Here is a 21,189-nt window from a genome sequence, read left to right on the forward strand (position 1 = left end):
GGCTGCAGCTGCACAATTTAGAATTTATAAAAACTTTTAAAGTGCCCAATGAAGCCAAATAGAAACCAGATTGCAACAACAATAAATCCTACCTATGGAATTCTCAAACAATACTTGGACCAAAATACTTGTCCCCACCCGAATGATGAATGAATGTTGCTTACTATTTTACTTCTATGTATTGTTGTGTCTATTGTCTGTATACCCCCCCCCCTTATTTTATGTAAGCCGCCCTGAGTCCCCTCAGGGAAAAGGGCGGCCTATAAGCATTAATAAATACAAATACAAATACAAAAAAGACTCAGACAATCTGGGCCAGGTTTGGAAGGCACCAGTATTTAAGGCTTTGCTCTCAGTCTTTGGACCAATCAGGCTTTGAGAATACCCACAGGTGACCACTGCCTCCCCTCCTCTGGAAAACCAGCAGGGCACTTTAAGGACAGAAATGCACAGTGTCACCTTCATCCTTGCTCTGTTGCCGAAGATCGAAGCTGCTATGGTAAGACATAAGTACTCTTTCAATTAACAAGCAATTACTGAATGTCTTATGTTGACATGTGGAATCCTGAAATCCTGCATAGACTTGACTAAGAACAGATCTTGGTGAATTAAGCAGGATGGCATTGCAATACATTGTCAATGCAGTAGCACTGTAAAGATGCTGATGCTTGGAGAAAGTAATGGGGAGGTATTCCTAATGTTTTGGACTGTGGCACTTCTTTTTGTGACATAGCTTTTAATGTTCCTGGTTTTGAAAATGGGTGATGGGCAAACCAGGATATTTAGAATATTTATTTTTATGTCAGCATACGAGTGCCAAACGCTAATGCATTTTACATCCATACACTATGTCAGGAAATTTCAAGCTGCCAAGTTTTAACTAAAACTGCTGATGTTGAGAAAGTTGGCAATATAGAGAGATGCAGCAGAAATGCAACCCCCCCCCCCTCTTTCTCTAAGGGCTTTCCAATGAGAGTGACCAGTAGCAGGTACTCTGCCTTTCCGTGCGAGTGAGTAGCTGCTTGTTTGTGGACAAAATGTAATCGACAGAAAGACACTTTTTGGGTATGGAAGCTTATCGCCTTTTAATACTGCCAAAGCATTTGCACCCAAGGGATCCCTTCTCTCTATAATGGTGCCAGCACTTTTACAATTCACATCTAAGCACAGTACACAAAATTGTCTGCTACAATGTCCTACCTGTCAATGACTACTTAAATTTCAGCCTCAATAATACATGGGCAAAAAATAGATACAAACTCAAGGTAAACGGCTCCAAACCATAGGCCAAAATTCCTGGTATGTGAAATTGATATTCCTTTGTACCAGCTGCTGCAGTGCATGAGCTTCTCTCTTAGATTGTTCAAAGCTTGATCTCCACACGTCCTGGAGAACAGTTCTCTGCACAGAGAGAGGAGAAAAGGCAAATGCTTGAGGACTGGGGCAGCTCAGATGGTTTGCTTTTGCCTTCCATCTTCTTGGTGGCATTCCCTGATAAAAAGATAAAAACACAATCTGTGTTTATTTGTTGTAGGGCTTAAGACATGAAGGTTGGTATTCTCCCATTTCAAATACTTGGTATTCTGGTCTTCTAGGCCAGGAATCACCAATTTTTTGGACCTCAGGGACCACTAAATTCATAATTTTAAATCCCGCGGACCACTAATATGATCTGTCTAATGACTGGGTAGGCATGGCTAGGTGGTCATGTGACAGGGTGGGTGTGGCCAACTCAACATCATTCGAGGATGCCTTGTGGGCCTCTATTCCCCCCTCCCCTCCCAGCCACTCCTTGCCTGCCCACCCAGGTTCCTTAGGGCCCCAACAAGAAGCAATTGTTGGAGCAAACAGTCACCATGAGAAAGAGTTGGCAAAACAGCTGGCTCACTTCAAATTGGGTCTGACTGAAAAGGAGGCTCAGTAGAACACCTCACTGAGGACTATGAGCATAGGCTTCAAAGCAGAGGGAAGATCTGCGCGAGTGCAAGGCCAGGTACCGGCACCTGGAGGTTCAGTGGGCTGAGATGGCCAGCCAGTTCCAGGCCATGATGCAGTCCCACTGGAACAAGGCCCTCTGAAATACGGCTTCGCCAAAATCCCCACACCAGGAGACTGAAGCACACCCCAAGTCGGAATTTCTGCCCCCCTCTGACCCGTACAAAAAGACCTAGAAGGGGGAGACTCTCTGCAGCAACACAAACATTCATTGCATGTATCCAGCCCAGGGGCCATAGTTTGAGGACCACTGATTTAGTGCAATATAAAAAATGCAAATAATTTTTCTGTGGACCACCAAAATTTTCTCACAGCCCACTAGTGGCTCATGGACCACCAGTCAGTGACCACTGTTCTAGACCTACCACAATATAGAATTTAGCTTCAGTGTCTAATGGACAAATGAACCAACTGATAATATCTTACATTAAAAAATAATGAATAAACAAGACAAGAAAGCCAGCCTGATGTAGCGGTTAAGGCATGGGAAATCTATCCTATCTTAAGCACAAAGCCAGCTGGATGGCCTTGGGCCAGTCACTTTCTTTCAACCTTAGGAAGGAGGCAATGGTAAACCACATCCAAGAAAACTGCAGGGGTTATCCTGGAATTATCTGGAGTCAAGAGTGTCTTGATCTTACCAAAACAAAAAACAAAAACACCTGACAAAGATGTTTGCCAAGAGCATGGATGGGTAGGTTTGAGGGTTGGTAGAACACAAATCTTATTTTTTCTCTCCCTCTCATCTTACAAAACAAAACAAAACAGAAAAAGGGCAAGGTGCCATTGCCAATAAATCTCAAAATTTACATGGATACAATGGATCATTGTTGTAAGCTCTCATTTAATATTTGCTTTGCATCTATATTAATTTTGAGATCCATTGGCAATGGCACCTTGCCCACTTTCTAGTTTGTTATGTTTTGTTAAGATGAGAAGGAGAGAAAGAATAAGAATACCTCCAAATCAGGGATGGTACTCTGAGGTATGTACTTCCAGCACTTCACCAATAGCCCTCAGTCAATATTTTTCCATTTCTTTCTGCACTTTGGGTGGTGGTAAAAGGTAAAGGTTCCCCTTGCACATATGTTCTAGTCATTCCTGACTCTAAAGGGCGGTGTTCATCTCCGTTTCAAAGCCGAAGAGCCAGCACTGTCCGAAGACATCTCTGCGGTCATGTGGCTGGCATGATTAAATGCCGAAGGCGCAAGGAACGCTGTTACCTACCCACCAAAGGTGGTCCCTATTTTTCTACTTGCATTTTTACATGTTTTCGAACTGCTAGATTGGCAGAAGCTGGGACAAGTAACAGGAGCTCACTCTGTTATGTGGTGCTAGGGATTCAAACCGCCAAACTGCCCAACTGCCCACCTTTCTGATCAACAAGCTCAGCGTCCTAGCTACTGAGCCAACATGTCCCTCCTTGGGTGGTGGTGATGGTGTGTGATAAATTGGCAAAATGAGTACTTTAATTCTTACAGAGGTTTAAAGCACTTGTTACATCCCTGAAATATAACTTCCAAAATGGGTTTTTTTTTCAATGTTCATTTTCCTTTTTATCCCTTACAAACTCCAAGGACACATACTTACAAATCACCAGGTAGGGGATGAAGATATTCTTGGTTATAAAACTAAGAGGAGGTGAAGAGCTACAAAAATTGTTTAGGCATGTTGTGATGAAGGTTGAAAGTCACTTCTTTATATATTTATTTTCTATATTTCTTCACTATATTTTTACTTTTCATTTTTCTTTCTTTTTATTATTTTTCCTTCTCTTTTGCACCCGTCACTCTTTCATTTTATTCTGTTTCTTTTAGTTTTTATTAGACTGTACTATTGTAATTAAAATCCTTAATAAAATTATATGAAAAAAAACAAATTGCCAGAGTTTTGTTCTACCGATTCTGATAGCATGGTTTTTATGGGTTCAGGCAGAATACAGTTTGGTTCCAACTTGCTAAATACTAATATATTACAAAGACACACATGTTGAGTTCAGTGCTGGAGAACAAGAGGTACAGATTCACTCAATGTAACTTTAAAAGATTAAATTTAAATCTAAATTATGTTGATGGCGATTAGTCATGCCACTGAAAAATAATTAACCATTTTTAACTTTTAAAAAACTCAGTAGCAGAATTCATAGACATTTTAAAACAATATTATTATTTTAGAATAAAATAGTGTCGAAAGAAATAATTTCTCCCTAAGTGAAGACTCCATAAAAGCCAGAACGAAAATACTCAAAAGAAATGAGGGAACTGATGGATTCCATTAAAAGATTCCAACATTGGTGACAGAAGAACAAGATTAATTATTCTAGCCCATTACAATCAAAATATTTCATTAAACATTCTCAAAATGACTGAACTGCAGAAATGAGTTGAATTTATACTTTTGATCATATTCTGTATAGAGATTTGCTATATATTCTAAATTAAAAACCAACTTTACATCAGAAAAGAGAACAGTAAAGTTTAAACTTTACAGCATAGTTATACTTTATTTAGGTATAAACTTTTCTTCAAATCAGATCATCCCAATATTCAGTTTAAGTGCTAAGATCAGACTCAGAATCCAACAAAGAGGATTGAGATGGAATTACATGTAGGCAATTCTACAAAGTGATGTAGGCAGCTTAGTGACCTAGTGAAGGGGCGCAATGGCGCAATGATTAAAACGCTGAGCTTGTCAGCTGGAAATCTGACAACCCGGGTTCAAGACCCAAGCACCACACAACAGGATGAACTCTTGTTCTTTACGCCCGTTCCTGCTTACCTAGCAGTTTGAAAGCATGCAAATACAAGTAGGTTAATAAGTACCACTTTGATGGGAAGGTAACAGTTTTCCATGCACCTTTGGCATATAGCCATGCTGGCCGCATGACCATGGAAAACGTCTTCCAATAGCGCTGGTTCCTTCGGCCAAGAAAAAGAGATTAACACCGCACCCTTGAACTGGCCCTGATTGAACAGGGAAGCCTTTACCTTTAATGACCCAGTTCAAATTGTGTCCTTTTAAATTCTCTGCATCTCTGTTTTGAAATCGATGTTCTGGCAATAATTGAACCTGCTAATTATCTAAGGGCTTGTTTAATTGGGGACATCATATCTTCAGAAGTTACATTTCACTGAATGTGGAAAAGAATAAAATGGATAAAATATATTTATACTTCACTGAAAGCACAAAATTATTGATAATAGAAAACCAGCATATCCATGTGAAATACAAAAAGGAATAAGATAGGACTGCCCTAGTGTCCCCCTCTTCTGTTTATTTTGGTTCTTGAAATACTAAATAAAGATATAAAACAAGACAAAAGGATTGTGGGAGAAAATGACTTGGAGCTGGTTTTGAAGGATCCTTTAAAGGGAATTGAAATATTGAATCAAGGCTCCGGCTCATGGGATACTTAGATCTGACCCACAGGGTCACCTTGACATGAGTGACGTATAACTGACCACCACCACCCCGCTGCCCGAGGTCAAATACAACACTGATGCAGCCCTCAATGAAATCCAGTTTGACACCCCTGGTCTAGAATGTATAAAGGTAACTTAAATGTATGTTAGAAATATGAACAAGAAGGGACATTTTATCCCTCAATGTACATCCAAGAAGATGGGAGAGCAGAGAAAATAATGGACCTGAAAGTAAGATGAAGTTGCAGTGGCGCAGTGGTTAGAGTGCAGTACTGCAGGCTGCTTCTGCTGACTGCAGCTGCCTGCAATTTGGCAATTCGAATTTCACCAGGCTCAAGGCTGACTCAGCCTTCCATTCTTCCGAGGTGGGTAAAATGAAGACCCAGATTGTTGGGGGCAATATGCTGACTCTGTAAACTGCTTAGAAAGGGCTGTAAAGCACCATGAAGCAGTATATAAGTTTAAGTACTATTGCTATTGAAGTCAATGTGCTCTATCTTCTTTCAACATTTATGGATCACAGAATGACTCATGGACCTCTCTTGAAGCCACATCTTATTTCTGTAGGAACTCTGTAATTCTGCAAAATTATTTGCCTCTGTTACACTGATTCTGCTTGAGAATCAAAAGAAAGCAGTTGACTTAATGACGACATATCCCTATGGAGAGACATATTTATACTTACCTTTGCTTGTCTCCTGATATTTTCCCATACCCTGGTGCACACCATGCACTCAAAGGCATCTATGTAGTTGTCTTTCATGATATCCTGCACTCCCCATGTGCGTTCTTTGATAACAGCAAGCAGTTGCCTGTTGGAAATGTCACCTTTCAACTTCCATTCAAGGTAGGCCATATATTTCTTGTCATCCGCATCCAAAGCTTTGATATGCTGAGCCAAGTCCTTTGGGTGTGGAAAATCTGTGACGAGAATGGCACTCTTGTTGCTTGGAAGCCAGTCTTGTATAGTGGGAGAGCCATAATAAACAGGCACGACTCCCAGCTTCAGCGGCCTCCAGAGTTTTTCAGTGATATAATCTTCACAGACGGAATTCTCAAAAGCCAGGACGAATTTATACTGAGCGAGTATTTTGTAAAAACTATTGCTGTCCATGGTGGATGGATTTCGGAGATGGTCTGGAAGGTCTCTATTATGCAAACAAGCCCCGTAGGAATCAATGTCAATGTGAGCCATCAGCTCCTTTACGTAGTTGTCTCGGTCAGAGGGAGGGTCACAATCAGATTGTACATAGACCAGAGGCGCAAGGCTCTTCCGCAAGCTGTTCTTTTTTTGCAAAGAAACTGTGTACTTCAGGGACTTCAAGGCCTCAATACTTTCAAGGTACTGGGTGGTAAGCGGTAGGTGTGAGTGGCGGCTGAAAGTGGCTGTGTGGTTGAACAAAGTGATGGCAGAAGGATGGAAAAGCTTGTAGTTGTTCTTGGGGGACTCCTCGTGAAAAAGAGCCCAGTCATGGTAGTCTGCACGGGGCAGAGGTAAGCTGTGTATGCTGAAATCAGTACCTAGATGTTGAAAAATATAACAAATTCCTTTTAATTAAATTCAATGGACTTAGTTGCACTTTCTTCAATAATATAAATAGTCATTATTTCAAGGTAATGTGGTCATCGCCAATAATGCAGATATTCTCCAATTGTAACATTCATACTAATACAGTGGTACCTTGGTATTCATCGTTAATTGGTTCCAGGAGGCACAATGAGTTCCAAAAACGAGTACCAAACAAATTTTCCTATAAGGAATAATGTAGCGAATCACAAGGCAGCCAACGTTGACAAATTCTAGCTTGTGAGTCGAATACCAAACAAACAATGAGCACTGGGATGAAATTTTCACATCTAAATGTGTTGAGTACCAAATTCGACGGGTTTCAAAGCCACTTATTACCAAGATACAACTGTTTTAGAAAATTGGAAATGGCATCAGAATGACAGATTCGAAGCAGAACAAAAATTCATTTTGGGGGGGGGGGGGAACTAAGAGGAGGAAGAAATCTGGAAATTACCCAATCAGGATACAGCATGCTCAGTGGCCATGAAATGTTGATTTTTCAGGATGGGGAATAAGAAATAGGAGAGAGGAAGTATCTGTACGGGTAGTTTTTGACTTAAAATAGTTGCTTAATGACCACTTGAAATTAAGGTGGGCTTGGACTGGTGGTGTACAACCCATAAAACACTTCTGGCCATAGTAAAATGTGGTACAACCTCCTAAGATCACATGATCCTTTTTCGGGCACTTGGCGGCTGGCTCATATTTATGACTGGTTGCAGTGTCCCACAATCACGTGACCATGATTTATGTTTCATGCAAGTTTCTGGCATTTTTAAATTAATTTCTGGCAAAAAAAAAAACCACCCACACAGAAGAATGGCTTTGCACTACATGCAAAAAAGTCAGGTCTAGCCACATTGGTCCTTCCTCTTATTACCACAATGACTTATGATCAGAAAACCTGTCCTAATTATAAGTCAAGGGACACCTGTAATATAAATCACCATATTCCCAGTTGGTTCCACTTTTTTTCTGCATGCCCAAATAAATATGTAAATTACACAAGAAAAGGGGGAGCAAGAGATTACTCAATAACCTTTCCAAAACTTTAGCCAGTCCCTTACCGTAAAAAAGAAAGGCTTTAGTGATAGGATTGTGTTGGTAAGTCCTGTTGATGGTAAAGAAGCAAACATCCTCGCCACACTGAGCCTGCCGTCCAGATTCTCCCGTGAGCGGAGACCACCAGAGCAAAACGGGATATGTGCCTCTGTGCAATTTTTTTCCTGCACTGTAGTCAGGTTTTGGCTTTTTGAAAAACAGGGGAGTGTATTTCTGGAACTCATCTTCTCTGAAAGCATTGTTTTGTGAAACTGAGTTTTTTGAGGTCAACTGTTCAGACTTGCCCAGTTCCACAACCACCTTTTGAAAGCAAAGAAAAATTAAGAATGATCAAAGGCTTAAGAAATAAGACATTTATTCTTTAAGAGAGTATGCACTGATATTGATTTTAAATTGACTTTCTAATGAATGCTAGTTTGGTGGAGTGATTAAGGTACCAGGCTAGAAACTGGGAGACTGTGAATTCTGATTCTGCCTTAGGTGATCTTGGGCCAGTCCCTTTCTCTCAGCCCTAGGAAGCAGACAATGGCAAACCACTTCTGAAATTTTGCCAACAAGACTGCAGGGACCAGGCCAATATGCTCCAATACACACATACACTTTCTTCTAACATGTACTCAGTGAGGCTATGATAAGCATATTATTTCTGGACTGTTAACTTATTCTGTTCATATATTAGTCATATCAGGCTACCAGTCTCTAGTCTGTAAAGCTCCCTTCCTAATGGTTTCCAGAAAATCTTTAAAAGATTATTTTATTTAATCAACCTTTCTATTTAACTCTTATCAAAATGTTGCTGCCACTGGGAGAGGGCTGATTTCTTATTACTACTGAGGTTTTTTTGGTATTTTTAACATTATTCTTTTGTTTCATTTATAATTCTATTTTGTGGGGGGCAAGCTATACATACACACTATAAAATAAACCACCAAGTAACCAAATTTACAGAAAACAGTTTTATTCAAAAACATCTAACGTGCTTGTTTCCTTCTAGTTTTTAGGAATTTTCCTTGTCTGTATACCATGTCCTATCCCCATGATGGCAAACCTATGGCATGTGTGCCAACTCTCTGAGGTTACGCAAGCCATCGCCCAGCTCAGCTGCGCCATGCATATGCGTGTGGCTCCTGCCAGCCAGCTGCGTGCATGCACGGGGTCAGGGGTCGTGCATGCATGAATGGGGGGAATGTGGAGGTAGCACACATGTGTAGGGGAGCACAGGGGTTCTGTGTGCCTGCGCCGGGGAGTGGAGTGCATTGCATTATGAGTGTGGACATGTGCACGCACGCTGTCACGCACATGATTTCAGCACACGAGGACAAAAAGGTTAGTCATCACTGTCCTATCCTGTTCTTCAGATTCCACAACTTTGGTGTAATATTTCTAGAGGACTGAAGATACTAATACAGAAGCTAGGAAGTCTGCTATCCCCATCTCATCTGGATTCCAGCTTACAAACAGCAGATCATAACTTTAATTTAATTATACCACGTCACATGAAAAAATGTAGAGTTTTCCACAGGACCTAGTTAGGACAGGGGTCCCAAACCCCTGTCCCAGCACTGGTCCATGGCATGCCAGAAACTTGGCTATGCAAACAAGCAAAGCCACATCCACGGGATGTAGGCAGCATACGAAACCAGGCCTGTTCTGGTCCACAGAAAAACCACTCTCCACAGAACCGGTCCCTAGTGCCCAAAAGGTTAGTGGCAGGGGTGGGTTTCAGCCGGCATTTCTGCCAGTTCGCTTGTGTGCGCACATGCGCAGTTCAACATAAATTGAAAAAAGATGGTGACGGCAGACACCAGGGAACCAGTTTGGGGGCGTGGCTAGCCTGGGTTGCTGCCAGTTCTGCAACCCAGGCCCGCATACCATTACTGGTTCAACCGAACTGATAGGAACCCACCTCTGGTTGGGGCCCACTGCCTGAGGAGGAATTCTGACCTGTGACAGAGTTACCTCTGATCTGGCTTCTCCTTTTTAATTGCATTAGCTCACAGCTTTGCTAGAGGAACCAAGCTGTGGCATTATTAGTTTGAATAATTCATGATAGTAGAACCAGAATAATGAGAATGAGGATGTGTTTTGCTCAAAGAAAATGATTTACCCTGTATTTTTTACTGTTTGTGTTTACAGGTATACCTTGACCTACGACCATAATTGAATCCAAAATTTTCCATTGCTAAGCGAGACAGCTGTTAAGTAAATAACTGTCACTTTGCACCATTTTATGATTTTCTTGCCATAGTTGTTAGACAACTGTCATTGCAGTTGTTAAGTAAGTAACATGGTTGTTAAGTGACTCTGGCTTCCCAATTGACGTTGCGTGTCAGAAGTTCGCAAAAGGTGATGACATGATCCTGGAACACTGCAACCATCATAAATATGAACCAGTTGCCAAGCATCCAATTTTTGATCATATGACCATGGGGACATTGCAACAGTCGTAAGCGTGAAAAATGGTCATAAGTCACTTTTTTCAGTGCTTTCAAACAGCCACTAAATAAATGGTTATAAATCAAGGACTATCTATATTATCTATTGGTGAAAACCCAGCAATAGAAAAGAACAGAGATTTGAAAACATTGAGTATATAATTAAACCCCTATCACTAGGCTGAACCCCAAAGTTGATATAGCAGTGCCCCCATTATCTCTCCTACAATTTTACGTTACATAGCTATTCCTTCCTCTCTTTGGGGCATTTCTGAATATATTCCCAGTTCCACCCCAAGTATCTTTGGTACCTGGAAAGTGATCAGGAGAAAAAAGAAAGCCATAAAGCAGAAGGAAGATGCCAAAAATCTTTTCTTTATAATTCTTTTCATGCCTTATGATCAGGTACACAACACCTTCATGTTTGGGGACTCAGGAATCCTTAACATGCCCAATAAGTGATCCACTTGTATTTTCCCTAGAAATCCTTGTTCTTCTCCGTTGTCATCACTGGTGGGGGGAAAAGTGCCACCAAACCTGAATCGATCCTTGATCTTGTATTTCTGTAGCTTCCACAATCAGGGATTCCTTAGAATTAATGCACCTGCTAAATGAAAAAAAATACAGTTCAGAAGTACATTCTTCTTGGCATATGTGCTAGAAAGCAGGTCCTAGTCTTCCTGATGTATCTGGATGATCATATCCCCATCAAAAACATTTGAGAGCCACATAAACCAAGAATTAGCAAACTGAGTGTGGGTACTACAGCACGTGTGTTCCTCTCCAGGCGGGATCCCCAGGACTCCGACATAATACAAATTATTTGGGAAAGGCGGGGCTTGACATCACGACAACACGACATGCAATCTTGGGGCTCCAGAATTGCTGTCAATATCTCTGTTGCTGGACGGTCCTTTGTGGATTTAAACCGTTCTGAAGGAATAGTGATAGAGAAGAGCATGTCCTGCTGATCTCAGGGACATCGCAAAGTTCCTGATCGATCCAGGAGAAAGCTCTTTTTGCCGGCTACAAGAGAAGCAGCCAAAATGGCTGCAGAAGGTTGGAACAATCCCCTGAAACGGAAGCAGAACAGGAGAGACAGTGTGTCGAAATGGTGAGAAAAATCTTTATTATTAGAGAAGAGAAAACCCAAAAGACTTAGAGTTAAAATAAAATTGAAGACAGAAGAAAGCAAGCGGCGAATTAACCCTGGTTTAAAACTATCATGTTATCTTTTTCACTTAAATTTTGTTTGTTTTCTATGAATGGACTTTTTACAAATGCCTCTTACTTTTAAACTGGACTGGTCTTTTTTTTCCCTTCTTCCTCTATACTTTTTCCATTTTTTGTATTTGTGGATTAAGTGTTTCTTTCCTTGCAAGGCTCGGCTGGATCGTAATCTTTAAACATTTTTTTTCTTCTCTTCCAGAGTTCGGAGCTTAGAAAGACAGGCAAAAACAGAGGGAAAGGATGTAACACTGCTATCTAGAGGCTAGAGGCTTGGCAACATCTGATAATACAAAGCTATTTGTTTTGTTTACTGAAAGGGTCAGTGGAAAATGTCTTGTTTATACAGGTGTTTCTTTGCAAAAAAAGAGAAAGCTTTGGCCTGAAAAACTTTACTGAATTTGTTTGAAACCTAGCAAAAGCCTTGGATGTTTTAGTGGCAGTGTCTATAACCTGGAAAAATGGCCCAATATGAAGAAGAAAAGGGACTAACATTGCAAAGAATTATGCTAGAAATTCAAAAAGTCTTAATAATCAAAGAGAGACTTGAAATTATAGATCAAAATACAGAAAGTATGGAGGGAAGAGTTGAGAATACTTATAAAACAACGATGAAATTTGAGGACAGAGTTCAAAAAACCACAGAGACATCTGAAAGTGATAAGAAAATTGTTGATACTGACAGCAAATCGAGAGTGGAGGGAAATGATAAGTGCGAAATACGTAAAGGAGAGATCGATGAACTGGAACTCTATCTCAGATGTCAAAATATAGATGAAGAAAGGGGAGAAAATTTGGCCGAAACAATAAGTAAATTCGGCAGAAGCACCAGTGACAACAAAAGTCAAGCTGATGAAAGGAACAGATAGAGGGTTTCAAATCTTTATAAGATATGCAATGAATCACAAGTTGTCAAGAGAAGTCCGCATAAGACTTATCAAGAAAATACTTAGAATACAGATTCTACAAATGGCAAGAGATATTGGACTGCACTATTTCTGGAAGGATACAGGATGATGAAATGAAATATCACAATAAAATTTAGTTAAATGTAGTTAAATTTTGAGTACTATGTATAAGACAAAGTAAGAATAGCTATAGTCAAATAAATGATCAATAATGATAATAAAGCATTTATATATATACTAGATTGATAATATGAAATTTTATACAAACTGTAAGTGAGGATGATGGAGATGATGTTGAAAAACCTTTTTATAAAAGTTAAATAATTCTATATAGAATAGAATATAAAGATGTAATATCATTGGATGATTTCAGGATGATGTAATGAAATGCCATAATATAAATTTACTTCAAATTTAATGTTTCATATAAAAAGGATGTAATAATAGCTATGTTTAATGTATGTTTAACAATTATAACAATTTGTATACATGTATATTAGATTGATGATACTAATGGAAAAAACATGGAATTGAAAATTATTAGAGAATGTTATCAATGCTAAAATAATAGAATGACTTAGAATAGGATATAAAAAATTCTTTATTATTAGATATATTGAAGATGATATAATGAATCATTATAATATAAATGGATACATATTTAGAATACCTTGTTTAAAATGGAGAAACAATAGTGATAATCAAACAAATTGAGTATAATAATAATGTATACAAAGATATTTGATTGACAATATGTGATTTTTGATAAAGCTCAAGTGATGACTATGGAAAGGACGCAGAAAGACCTTGTAACCAATCGACATGCTGTATGCAGTTGAAGAGGTTTTTATGTTATATGTTTTGTGTGTTTGTGTTTGTTTGAAAATAAAAAAATATATTAAAAAAATACAAATTATTTCTTTTAAGGCCCAAAGCTTTTGAGACTGCCAAATCTCTAGACTATTAGGAGGACAAGTCCATGAGATTGCAATAATTTAAAATTTAATCTAATCTAATTTATTTACCAGTACAGCACTAGTGGACTGCCAGTCATGAATTGGGAACTACTGTTCTACATTGTAGTTCCATTCATCTGTAACAAAGATGATATAGATATTGCTGGATCGATATGACTGGAGTTTTGATTCAACATATACAGGCAGTCCTCATTTTATGACTACAAATACTGTATTATTATTATTATTATTCTCATCCTTCCTAATATCTATCTCTTCCCTCTTACAATTATGTTGCTTGTATCTTACAATTTATTTTGTTTTATTTGTTTCCTAGTATGATTTGATTGCTTATTAGTAACCTATGACTATCACTAATTGTTGTATCTTAGGATTCTTGATGAATGTATTCGGTTTTATTTTTCTTTAAGTACACTGAGAGCATATGCACCAAAGACAAATTCCTTGTGTGTCCAATCACACTCGGTCAATAAAGAATTCAATTCTGTTCTGTTCTTTTCTGTTCTATTCTAATTGAGCCTAACATTTCTGTTCTAAGCAAAACAGTTGTTAGGTGAGTTTTGGCCCATTTTAGGACTTTTCTTGCCCCATTTGATAAGTGAATCACTGAAGTTCTTAAGTTAATAACATGGTTGTTAAGTGAAACTGGCTTCCCACTGACTTTATTTGTTAGATGGTCACAAAAGGTGATCACATGACCCAAGGGCACTGTAACCATCATAAATATGAGCCAGTTGCCAAGCAACTGAATTTAGATCATGTGACCATGGAGATGCTGCAATGGTCGTGTTAAAAATGATCTTAAGTCTTTTTTTCAGTTCCATTGTAACTTTGAATTGAATTGAATTGAATTGAATTTATTAAATTTCTATGCCGCCCTTTTCCCCTAAGGGGACTCAGGGCGGCTCACAATCCAAGTCAAGGGAGGGGGTACAGATAAAGAATAAAAAGACAAACAGAACAATACACAATTTAAAAGCACACAACAACCATACCATTCGAGGGGGGGACAAAAGCTCTTTAGCCCCAGGCCTGTCGGAACAGCCAGGTTTTAAGGGCTTTGCAGAAGGCCTGGAGGGTGGTGAGGGTTCGAATCTCCACGGGGAGCTCGTTCCAGAGGGTCGGAGCAGCCACAGAGAAGGCTCTCCTCCGGGTGGTCGCCAGTCGGCATTGGCCGGCGGATGGAATTCGGAGGAGGCCTAATCTGTGGGATCTAATCGGTCTATTGGAGGTAATTGGCAGCAGGCGGTCTCTCAAGTACCCAGGTCCAATACCATGAAGGGCTTTATAAGTGACGACTAGCGCCTTGAAGCGTATCCGAAGACCAATAGGCAGCCAGTGCAGCTCGCGGAGGATAGGTGTAACGTGGGTGAACCGAGGTGCACCCACGATTGCTCGCGCGGCTGCATTCTGGACAAGCTGAAGTCTCCGAATGCTCTTCAAGGGCTGCCCCATGTAGAGCACGTTGCAGTAGTCCAGTCTTGAGGTCACAAGGGCACGAGTGACTGTTGTGAGGGCCTCCCGGTTCAGGTAGGGACGCAACTGGTGCACCAGGCGAACCTGGGCAAATGCCCCCCTGGTCACAGCCGACAAGTGGTGTTCAAAAGTCAGCTGTGGGTCCAGGAGGACTCCCAAATTGCAAACCCTGTCTGAGGGGCGTACTGTTTGACCCCCCAGCCTGAGAGATGGAAAACTTGGCCAATTAGTGGGAGGGAAACACACCAGCCACTCAGTCTTATCCGGATTGAGTGCAAGCTTGTTAACCCCCATCCAGACCCTAACAGCCTCGAGGCACTGGCACATCACGTCAACCGCTTCACTGAGTTGGCACGGGGTGGACAGATACAGCTGTGTATCGTCCGCATACTGATGGTATTTTATCCCGTGCCGTCGAATGATCTCACCCAGTGGCTTCATGTAGATGTTAAACAGGAGGGGGGACAGGACCGAACCCTGCGGCACCCCATAATTCAGGGGCCTAGGGGTCGATCTCCGCCCTCCGACCAACACCGACTGCGACCTGTCCGAGAGGTAAGAGGAGAACCACCATAGGACAGTGCCTCCCACCCTCACCTCCCGCAGTCGTCGCAGAAGGATACCATGGTCGATGGTATCGAAGGCCGCTGAGAGGTCAAGGAGCACTAGGACGGAGGCATGACCCCCATCCCTGGCTCTCCAGAGATCATCGGTCAGTGCGACCAAAGCGGTTTCCGTGCTGTAGCCAGGCCTAAATCCCGACTGAAAGGGATCTAGATAATCGATTTCCTCTAAGGACCGCCGGAGCTGAATGGTCACTAAATGGTTGTAAGTCGAGGACTACCAGTAGTAGGAAACCTTTGAAATAGCAACATAGTGAGTAAGGTCACATTATACAAAAAAAAACCGGAATACACACCTACATTTAATTGTCACCAATGATCTTTATTATATGAAAATATAAAATAGGATAAAATAAGATTTCACATTTGGAATATAGCTAAGAAATTTTGTCTTTCTGCAGAAAATAATGTATCCAATAATTATTGTAAAGCTTTGAGGCAGACTTAGAACAGAAACAATATGCATTGTTCTATAGAATAGATACAATAATACTGCATAATAAATATATGCAAGTTCACATTTATTTGCACTGAAAAGTTTGCATACTTGTAGAAACTGATTTGAGGTGTCTATAATTTGCTTTTTTAAAGCAAAGAGCACACAAGACATGCATAATTTCTACAAGACAATTATGGAATCTATCTCCCAGAATTGTTAAATAGTGTTATTAGCACTAATATTTTATTGAGGTTTGTAAGGTTTTCCTTTGAAAGGTAAAACTATTGGTCTGAATAATCTTTGCCTTTAAAAAAAAAAAAGTCACCTCTGTTTCTCTCTTTCAATAATACTGAAGAAGCTTTAAAACAATAGCTTAGAATTGACAGAAGCTTTCAACTGCACGCTATTGTGAAAGCTTTTGCTATAGGCAGATAAACAAAAGTTTAGAAATTCAAAGAAAGGGGGAACTAGCTGAAGCCGCTAGTGCTAAAATAGGCCCCAAGTTTTTCCTTTCTCCCTTATGCGAGAGGCGGAGCTGCAACGTTAAAATGGTATTTTTAGTGTAGAAAAGTTAACGCTACGTTTCTCCTTTGATTTGTAATCTTTTGGCTCGTTTGTTCGTTCCTTCCCAGCTGTAAATGCCCCATTGCACTGCAGAACTGAAGACCAAAAGTAAACCGAATGAGGAGAGTCTCTCTTTTTAAGATCTACAGGCGCCTTTTCATACCTTTTGCAGACATGCACAACCAAGAGGGAAACTATCGCAATGCTTCCATAGGAAATAAAGATACTCACCTAAGTCCCCGTTCTTCTTCCTGGTTGTTGCGAGGCGCTTTTTTATTTTCAATTTGTACCTCTTACTTCCCTTAGGTTGACAGTAAAACCTGCAGCGGATCGCGGCCCTCCTTCCCAACAACATCCCTACGGAGGACCATCTGTGTCTGCAGAAGCAGATCCCGGGGATCCACCTTCCACAGTTGCCCGAATCCCGCTTTGGAAAACAGGACGTTCCCGGGTTCGTGGGAAGGAAAGTTGGTCTGATCACGCTCATTGTGGCATCGTTTCAATAGAGGCACCCAACGTCCGGACCGAAAGGATCTCCATCAAAATGGGGGGGGGGGGGAGATAAATTCGGTTTCTAGAGGAAGGTTTCAAGTTTCTCTTTGTGGATCGCATTGAGGGGGAGGGGGGAACCAACATAGTGAACGAGGTTTCCATAGCGGTTTGCACAGCTCTTGCCAACTCGCTTTAGCATAATGCAGCAGTTTGAGAGCTGCGTCAGACACATTCCTACGCCGCCTCTGAGTAAAAAAAAAGGCTTAAGGTGAATTAATTGCGTAAATGACATTATAAAACTTTAACGTTGTTTTTTCTATTAGAAATAATTGCCTGGCTCCGCTAATAACTACTGTATTCGACTGCAAAACTCCTTATGATCACAAGACGTCAGCAAACATGATACTTGGTACACTTGCTCGTTGTTGCCATCTACTGGTCAGATCGGACATAAACGGCGGGAGAATAAGCCCCTCCACATTTCACCCAATATTTCAGAGATGAAGCATAACATTAATTCTTTTCCACGTTTTTCTTTACAGTTTCCCCTTTTAGCTACAACTGTAGACAAGTATGCAGAAACTTGGGGGTGAAGATTAAAGCATTCATAGGGTTGTGGTTGTGGACAAAGTAGGAGCTTGATCTCCCAAGCCAAATAATGGATTACACAGCTAACAAACTAATTACATAAAGTTAATTTCCTAGATAGGGAAAAACCAACCTGGCAATTAGATCAAATTCTCATGAGCATGAACTTCAGTGGAGGAGGTCTGTATCTTCACCTTGCTAAGGCACCTAAGCAGAGGTGGGTTCCTACCAGTTCGCACCTATTCAGTAGAACCGGTTCGTCAAATCTACCGAACCGGTTAGAAGAGGTTCCACCAGTGGACCCGGAAAGCAGGCCACACCTACAGAAGAGGTTCCAAAAAATTTTTAAACCCACCACTGGTCCTTGGATATGATTATTCTACACGATCATGCTCATATTTATAAAACTCAGTGCCTCTCTGAAAGGTAAGGATGACTACTGCGTTTGTGGTGCAATCAGAACATTGCGTGTGTCGAAGTTGTTTTAACGCAAATCAAAGATGCCTTTTAAAAAACAAGTTTACATCATATTCTTATGCATGCCAGTGCTGTGTGTGAGGTAATTTAAGGTGGTTCTGACAAGTGTCGTCGGCATCTTCATATCCGGCCACTCCCATCCAGTCACATGGGCAGCAAGCCACTCCCACAAAAGAGGCCACACCCACAGAGTAGGTTCGAACAATTTTTGAAACCCACCACTGCACCTAAGGCTTGTTTTGTCCAATTTGCCTGCTGTTCCACATCAAATTGATGGTCAACCATATGGAAGGGAACTCTATAAAAGTAAAAGAGAGGTTTGGCAGCTACTTATGGCCCTGATACCAGGTTGCTCAACTCTCATCTTCGTTTTTAAGATCATATATTTATTTCCCCATGCATTAGCTTTTCTTCTACTAATCTAAAGCCCAAGCCAAATGTTATTCCTTGAATTGATAGATAATATGCTCAGAATATTATTTCTCTGGGAAATGATAATTTGGTATCTCTGTGGCCTTATTCAAGCACAATACCTCTCTGATATTAATAATACTTTTAAAACTTTTTATAGCTGATAAAAGATGCTGCTGTTTTAATGAACCACCATTTACAATAGCATATTTATTATGACTCCAGGCAGCCTATTTTTTTTTACATTTCAGAAATCTGTTGCTAAGCTTGCATTAGCCTGAGACCTGATGTATAGCTCCAAAATTATTTTGAAGAATGCACAACTTTATCTTATAGAATATTGTTAAGAATCAGCAATTAAGTATTTTCTTCATTATACAACCATGAGATGAGTGGCATATAAATTCAATACATAAAATATATATATAAAAACAATTTATTTCAGTTTTTGTTCATGAAAGACTGCAGATGTTTATTTTGTAGAACTGTGGATATTATGACATAGGAGAAATCAAAAAAGAATGAAACTGGTACATAACAATTTTCAATTCATGCATTAGCTATTAGTTCCACCATGAAGCTAAACTAAAACCATAGACTGCATGAGTCATTGAGAAAATGAGCTTGAAAAATGTTATAAATTCAACATGATTAAAAGTGTAGTCTGCATGTACTGTATATGCTAAATGTGAAATTATATGTGATTGTTAGTAGGGGAGATAGCTGGATCAGATGCATTTTTGTAGCTGCTGTCTAATTTTAAACAATCAAAAGGCCCTTTGATATGGTGGACTAAGCGGTACTCTTTGATATGGTACACTTAGAATGAAAGTAGATGAATAAATGAATGCTTTGTGACATTTCTCTCATTTTATGTGGACAGGAGAAATAGAATTCTGCTAGGGTTCTACTCTGTTGTAATTGGGCTAATTATAAATGTGCTTGCTTTGCTTGTATTAATTAAGGTTGCTTGTTTTTTTCTTGTATTAATTACGGTTTTAGAGCTTTTCTGCTTTCATGTATTAATTATTTTTATTCTAAGCTGTCCAAACAATCCCTTTTAGAGCAATATGATATATGAAACTTTTATAAATTAAAATAAACTGGAATTAAGCATTTTCATGTCTTGGCTGTATCTTAGACACAAATATATAAATCAGTGACAATGAAAATAAGTGGAGCTCAAAAGAATAATATCCTCAAGCAGAAATATAGAACTTGCCATTTCAACCCTTACAAACATGATAATGATGATGTTATCTATTCAGTCCTATCTGACACTTGGTGATTTTATGGGCCAGGTCTCTCCACATCTTCCAATCTTGCACTCTTCTTAGAGTTTGTCTTTGCTGGGGCTGGTACCAGCTTTGATGCCATTTATCCAAATGTTCTTTGGCAGCCTAATTACAGATAATTCTTTCAAACATAATTTCTTTCTCCAGTGAATTCCCACACATGACACAACCAAAATAACAGAGATACTGTTTGGGATTTCCCCCCCCTCCCTTCTAGTGACATACTTTTATGTTCTTTCTTTTTCTCTCTGGGCCTTTTACAAATAATGTAAATATGAGCCAATTTTATGTTATATTGGTGTAAGAATTATTGGATTACTACAGTAATGTGTAGGAAACATTTTGTAAACTCTAAAGTGCTACAGAACTGCAAGATGGCATTCTAACTGTTGATATTACAAAAAATAGAATCCGTTATGTTTTTAAAATGAATTTGCTAAAAGAAATATCTTTTCCAAGTGTTCTGCCATGCCTCAACCCTAGAAGAAGTTCATAGTGAAAGCTTTATTATACAATTCTCTTTTTTCATCCAGCATTGATTGTCTTGTCTCTACTGGTTCTGGACCACCAATTTTGTTTTACTGAGGGAACTGATAAACTCCTATGAGATTCCTAGTCAAACAAACATTGTTCTACCAGGCATGGCCGTACTACATACCTTTCCAGATTATACCCTATCATGTTCTTGGATTAAATAGGGTATGTAAAGACTAAGAAACAAACTGGGTTTTGTTCTGTTGTTTCTTTTATTAGCTACAAATTTAGATACAAAGGCATCTAAGGTTTGATATGTAATTACAGAGATAAGTGATTACAAAATTAATCCTAGCAGAGAAAAGGGGAAGGGAAAAGTGGGAAGTGGGGAGGGCAGAGTCTCTTAAGACACCCATTCAGGTAGAGGGGGATGGGTACGGTAAAAAGGAGAAAGTGGAAGGATTTGGGGTGAGTCCAAAATTATCTTTCTCAGAACTATCTTTCTTATCTGAGCCCATTCCTTTCTTCGTTCTTTACCTCATTTTGCTATACAGATTACCTGACCTTCTGTTTTCTGACTTTCTCCATTTGTGCTGGTATCTTGCATTAACTTGTTAGTGTTTAGTTACTGGCTATCTACTTTAGTGACCTGTATCAATTCAGCTGCCAAAATATACACTGAAATAAAGGAACAAAAGAAAGGTTAAGGGAGAAAGGTTATGTTTTTTAAAAGTTACTCTGCAGCAAAACTAAG

General features: G+C 39.7%; 1 protein-coding gene across 6 annotated transcripts; it reads right to left on the reverse strand.

Annotated features, from left to right (window-relative positions):
• Positions 1 to 1,058: 1,058 nt before the first annotated feature.
• Positions 1,059 to 17,250, reverse strand: POFUT3 (protein O-fucosyltransferase 3). 6 transcript variants are annotated; one of them, XM_087716247.1, is made up of 5 exons: positions 16,930 to 17,250; positions 10,796 to 11,088; positions 8,055 to 8,349; positions 6,103 to 6,938; positions 1,059 to 1,491 (listed from the first exon to the last, which is right to left on the reverse strand). In XM_087716247.1, exons 2-5 carry the CDS (start codon positions 10,874 to 10,876, stop codon positions 1,261 to 1,263), a joined length of 1,443 nt encoding a protein of 480 aa, XP_087572373.1. In that variant the 5' UTR covers positions 10,877 to 11,088; positions 16,930 to 17,250; the 3' UTR covers positions 1,059 to 1,260. The 6 variants fall into 6 exon arrangements, with proteins under 6 accessions (XP_087572373.1, XP_087572374.1, XP_087572375.1 ...); XM_087716248.1 differs by having other exon boundaries at positions 10,901 to 11,091; XM_087716249.1 differs by having other exon boundaries at positions 1,059 to 1,401; positions 10,796 to 11,091.
• Positions 17,251 to 21,189: the final 3,939 nt, after the last annotated feature.

This window comes from Thamnophis sirtalis, unplaced genomic scaffold (assembly GCF_051295495.1).
Source record: "Thamnophis sirtalis isolate CommonGarterSnake01/CBP01778 unplaced genomic scaffold, rThaSir2_p1.2 scaffold_5, whole genome shotgun sequence".
Lineage (NCBI taxonomy): Eukaryota > Metazoa > Chordata > Lepidosauria > Squamata > Natricidae > Thamnophis > Thamnophis sirtalis.